We start from the raw sequence: 6,180 nt of genomic DNA on the forward strand, positions 1-6,180 counted from the left end.
GTGAATGTAGGTTTGCGGCAGGGGTGTGTGATGTCTCCATGGTTGTTTAATTTGTTTATGGATGGGGTTGTTAGGGAGGTAAATGCAAGAGTCCTGGAAAGAGGGGCAAGTATGAAGTCTGTTGGGGATGAGAGAGCTTGGGAAGTGAGTCAGTTGTTGTTCGCTGATGATACAGCACTGGTGGCTGATTCATGTGAGAAACTGCAGAAGCTGGTGACTGAGTTTGGTAAAGTGTGTGGAAGAAGAAAGTTAAGAGTAAATGGGAATAAGAGCAAGGTTATTAGGTACAGTAGGGGTGAGGGTCAAGTCAATTGGGAGGTGAGTTTGAATGGAGAAAAACTGGAGGAAGTGAAGTGTTTTAGATATCTGGGAGTGGATCTGGCAGCGGATGGAACCATGGAAGCGGAAGTGGATCATAGGGTGGGGGAGGGGGCGAAAATTTTGGGAGCCTTGAAAAATGTGTGGAAGTCGAGAACATTATCTCGGAAAGCAAAAATGGGTATGTTTGAAGGAATAGTGGTTCCAACAATGTTGTATGGTTGCGAGGCGTGGGCTATGGATAGAGATGTGCGCAGGAGGATGGATGTGCTGGAAATGAGATGTTTGAGGACAATGTGTGGTGTGAGGTGGTTTGATCGAGTAAGTAACGTAAGGGTAAGAGAGATGTGTGGAAATAAAAAGAGCGTGGTTGAGAGAGCAGAAGAGGGTGTTTTGAAATGGTTTGGGCACATGGAGAGAATGAGTGAGGAAAGATTGACCAAGAGGATATATGTGTCGGAGGTGGAGGGAACGAGGAGAAGAGGGAGACCAAATTGGAGGTGGAAAGATGGAGTGAAAAAGATTTTGTGTGATCGGGGCCTGAACATGCAGGAGGGTGAAAGGAGGGCAAGGAATAGAGTGAATTGGAGCCATGTGGTATACAGGGGTTGACGTGCTGTCAGTGGATTGAATCAAGGCATGTGAAGCGTCTGGGGTAAACCATGGAAAGCTGTGTAGGTATGTATATTTGCGTGTGTGGACGTGTGTATGTACATGTGTATGGGGGGGGGGGGGGTTGGGCCATTTCTTTCGTCTGTTTCCTTGCGCTACCTCGCAAACGCGGGAGACAGCGACAAAGTATAAAAAAAAAAAAAAAAAAAAAAAATATATATATATATATATATATATATATATATATATATATATATATACCTAACCGACGTCTTCTGCGTTAGCGAGGTAGCGCAAGGGAACAAGATAATATTGACAAAGAGGATATACGTGTCAGAGGTGGAGGGAACAAGGAGAAGTGGGAGACCAAATTGTTGGAGGTGGAAGGATGGAGTGAAAAAGAATTGGAGTGATCGGGGCCTGAACATGCAGGAGGGTGAAAGGCGTGCAAGGAATAGAGTGAATTGGAACAATGTGGTATACCGGGGTCGAGATGCTGTCAATGGGCTGAACCAGGGCATGTGAAGCGTCTGGGGTAAACCATGGAAAGTTCTGTGGGGCCTGGATGTGGAAAGGGAGCTGTGGTGTCGGTGCATTACACATGACAGCTAGAGACTTGAGTGTGAACGAATGTGGCCTTCGTTGTCTTTTCCTAATGCTACCTCGCGCACATGCGGGGGAAGGGGGTTGTCATTTCATGTGTAGAGGGGTGGCGACGGGAATGAACAAGGGCAGACAGTATGAATTATGTACATGTGTATATATGTATATGTCTGTGTATATATATATATATATATATATATATATATATATATATATATATATATATATATATATATATATATATATATATATATACATATATATATATATATATTATATTTTTTTTTTTTTTCATACTATTCGCCATTTCCCGCATTAGCGTGGTAGCGTTGAGAACAGAGGACTGGGCCTTTGAGGGAATATCCTCACCTGGCCCCCTTCTCTGTTCCCTCTTTTGGAAAATTAAAAAAAAAAAAGCGAGAGGGGAGGATTTCCAGCCACCCGCTCCCTCCCCTTTTAGTCACCTTCTACGACATGCAGGGAATACGTGGGAAGTATTCTTTCTCCCCTATCCCCAGAGATAATATATATATATATATATATATATATATATATATATATATATATATATATATATATATATATATATATATACGTTGAGATGTATAGGTATGTATTTGTGCGTGTGTGGACGTGTATGTATATACATGTGTTATGTGGGTGGGTTGGGTCATTCTTTCGTTTGTTTTCTTGTGCTACCTCGCAAACACGGGAGACAGCGACAATAATAATGGTAATAAAACTTGTTCGTTGTATATAATTCTCTCTGTAATGAACGCCCATGTAGAACATCCTGGGCTTTCATAACACCCGTAACACAAATTATAATTAGCTGGGTTTGAAATAGCTTTAGTTATACCGATAAACGATTTATTGGTAGTGGTTTTGCTCATCAGTAAACATAATGTTAAACACTGCCTGAATCGTATTGACGTATGTAACATGTGTAAATTTTCCAAAAGAAGGAACAGAGGGGGGCCAGGTGAGGATATTCCAAAAAAGGCCCAGTTCTCTGTTCTTAGCGCTACCTCGCTAATGCGGGAAATGGCGAATAGTTTAAAAAAAAATATATATATATATATATATATATATATATATATATATATATATATATATATATATATATATATATATAATGATAATGATAATAATAATGATAATGATAACAATAATAATACTGATAATAATAACCTCGAGTAAGACCTCTACGACCCTTGTGTACGAGGTCGTGACCTTTAAAGCAGATCCTTCGTGAGTCAGGTCACAGGTCCTGCCATATCCAAGAATTGTTCCCAAGGGCATGAAGGTTGGGAGAACAGTAAGTCGTTCGTACCCTTCCTGTCCTCAAGGCACGACCGATCGCATCAGACACACAAACCTAACCCCTGTGGTTAGAATGATTGAATACCTCATGTCTTACTGGCGAATTCGTAACAGTCTTTGACTTATCACTGACCAGTACGTAAGTGCGATATGGAGGATGTCTGATGCGTCAGAAATATGATAACAGAAGCTGAAGTCAAAGTACGTATAGTAGGCAGCAGCGACACAGGGTGAGGATGGATACGTGTGATGATAGATAGTACGTGTATGTATGTGTGTGTGTGTGATCATTTGCTCATGGTTACTTAGTTCCCTGTGCAGGGAGGGAGGTTGACACTCTTGGTTTAGATTGATTGCGTCTCCAGGGCTCCTTCCCCCAACCCCATCCGTGTGTGTGTGTGTGTGTGTGTGTGTGTCACTCCACGACCCTCCGAGCTCCGCCATTCATACTCCGGCATGTGTCGTGACTCAGCTGGTAAAAACTTGCTGCTGGCTTAAACGCACGCATGTACACACACACACACACACACACACACACACACACACACACACACACACACTCGCACGTACGTATGTATGTATGTGAATGCGTGACCCGTCGGTGCTAGTGAAGTCTCCCACAGTATTTGGTATTTTCACCCACCGGGAATGTCTTTTTAAGTATCAGTTTCTAACGGGTGAATCATGTTATTATTAACGACTTCGTGAGCGCCGATGTGGTGGCCTTAGAGACGGTCCCGTCCTGAAAATCGATTTTATTGTGGTAAATATTTCTTTTGTTTTGTGGTTGGGGTTCATTTTTTCTATATTCTTTTTTCCAACTTTTGGTTTGTAGCAAACTTACTGTCGGTGTTCGGCTGGTTAAACACAGACCCGTGTTCTCTTTGTATTTTTCAGAAGAAATCAACATCCACGGAATCGGTGGCCTCGTCCAGGTCGGAGAAGTCGGACAAGGAGAAGGAGAGCGAGCAGGAGCCTGAGCAGCAGGTACGTAGGTGGGTGGATGGGTAGCCCCCGCGCGCGAGTCCCACACCTCAGGACTCGTGCAGGCCCCACCACCGCTCTCTCTCTCCCTCCCTCCCTCACACACAATACTCACATCATCATTTTCCCTTTCTCTTTCACTCTTACCTCAGGCTTGTCACTCTCGCTGGAGGCAGCAGGGAGGCAAGGTACACGGTGTTTGCTGGTAATTTGACGTTGTATTTTGCACGTATTCCCGCACGGTGAGGGGTAGTACAAGGATTCTGCTTCCGATACTGCATGTAAACAATCCCATATGTATGGAGTGAGTAGCGTACACATACAGGACAATGGATGACGACATTCACATTTGCTTGTCAGAAAACTGGCGAGGAACCTTCGGGTAGAATGCCCTAGTAACACCTTAGTCTATAAAACTTGTACATCGAGGCTGCCGTACATCTTCACAGCAAGCATATGCATGCCGGACTGTATCTGTAAAATCGGAAGAAGACTTTTCCGTCTTGGGTATACGATGGGCTGTGACGTGGATAAGGGTCCGTGCACGGCAGAAGACGCGCCTGTGGCGCAGGCAGACCACGCGTCCAGGGGCACAAAGCTGAGCCCCGTCCTACCCGGACAAGATAATACCACAGACTTGCCTCGTGTGTGCAGCATGTCAGGTTTCCTTCAGGGCCTCCCCCCACTGTAAACCTCCACCGCATACTGGGTAGATATGACTGGCCAACGTGTCGTGGGGTTCTGCTCCCTGGAGCCACCAATCTCGTCCTGCTACACCTCCGTTCCCTCCTCCTACTCCACACTACATTTTGGGGAGACAGAGACGAACAACTGTTTCACCTCGACGTGCTGTGACACCGCCTCTATTCGTTACGTCTAATGTACCTATTGTTTTTCCACGTAAAAGAAAAAAAAAACAAGTGTTCATGTTAAGTGGAGTGTTGCCGTACATTCCCGGCACGTCTCTTTTAGATCAGACATTATTTTCTTTGTTCTGGATAGCTGGGGAAACCCCCCTCATGACGGTGTATTCTGGAGGTGGGTGATGCCAGCGTTTTCTACATTTAGTTTCGTTTTCAATGATCGGATTTATTGTTGTGGTTTTGGTGATTTACAAGGCATGCATATTCGAGGTCCAACACCCTTAAGATGTCACCTCATAAAGTTTGCCTGGAGAGTCCCCTTGATCCTCAGAGATTTAACCTTTGAGAATTATTGGACGGTGAAGCAAGGGTGGTTGTTATGGACTGGTTCATTACTCAGCGGGAGAGTACGTGCCACTTCCTCCGTCTGCCATGTTGTCCGCGTTGCTCTCATCTGCTTCTGGCGCGGTTGACTACGAAGTGTTTGCCAGCGTCGATTCACATGCCTTGAATTTTCTAAGATTTATAACGGCTTGATTGTTGTACCCTGTATGAGAGGGGCATATATATATATATATATATATATATATATATATATATATATATATATATATATATATATATATATATATATATATATATATATATTGGAAAGGATCACAGTTTTGCGCTTGATCAAGTATATTCCTATGAGTCCACGGGGAAAATGAAACACGATAAGTTCCCACGTGCACTTTCGTGTAATAATCACATCATCAGGGGAGACACAAGAGAGAAATATGACAGTCAGTTGATATACAACAAAGACGTATCTAGGACGCCATTTGGTAAACATGCGATTGTCCAAGACAGACAACGAGCGTATCATAAACTTATTATGTGGACAAGAAGGGGAATTGTTTACAAATTTTATCAACGATAAAGTTATCCAATTTGTATAGACCTTCACTAATACTAAGATTATAATTCTTTGTGTATTTAATAATAGAAGATTCAATGATATTTCTCGTGGTACTGGAGTTAGAGTTAATAACTGAGATGACATTACTCCAGTCAATACAACGATCATAGTTTTTAACGTGATCAAATAAGGCATTTGATTCTTGTCCTGTTCTTATACTATATTTATGTTGCTTAAGTCTAACAGAAAGATCTTTACCAGTCTGCCCAACATAAAACCTATTGCAATTTCTACATGGTACTTTATAGATGCACCCAGGAGAATTTTCTGGTGAGTTCCTTGTTAAGATATTCTTTATAGTATCATTGTTGCTAAAGGCAACATTTAAATTAAAGAATTTAAGTAACATGGGAAGTAAAGTAGAATTATCAATAAAAGGGAGAACTGAAAGATTCTTGGTGCCAATGGGAGGTTTGGGCTCAACTCTATAAATACACAAAGAATCATAATCTTAGTATCAGTGAAGGTCTTTACAAATAAATTTATGATGCGCTCGTTGCTTGTCTTGGACAATCG

The 6,180-nt window shown here is 42.4% G+C and overlaps 1 protein-coding gene across 2 annotated transcripts in view; it reads left to right on the top strand.

Annotated features, from left to right (window-relative positions):
- Sarm (sterile alpha and armadillo motif) overlaps window positions 1-6,180 on the top strand; it is a 652,833-nt gene that overhangs the window by 136,227 nt on the left and 510,426 nt on the right. For both annotated transcript variants that reach the window (XM_071690649.1, XM_071690650.1), the window contains exon 3: window positions 3,754-3,843. In XM_071690649.1, the coding sequence (XP_071546750.1) occupies window positions 3,754-3,843 (90 nt within the window). The remainder of the gene's footprint in view (window positions 1-3,753; window positions 3,844-6,180) is intronic.

This window comes from Panulirus ornatus, chromosome 48 (genome assembly GCF_036320965.1).
Source record: "Panulirus ornatus isolate Po-2019 chromosome 48, ASM3632096v1, whole genome shotgun sequence".
Taxonomy (NCBI): domain Eukaryota; kingdom Metazoa; phylum Arthropoda; class Malacostraca; order Decapoda; family Palinuridae; genus Panulirus; species Panulirus ornatus.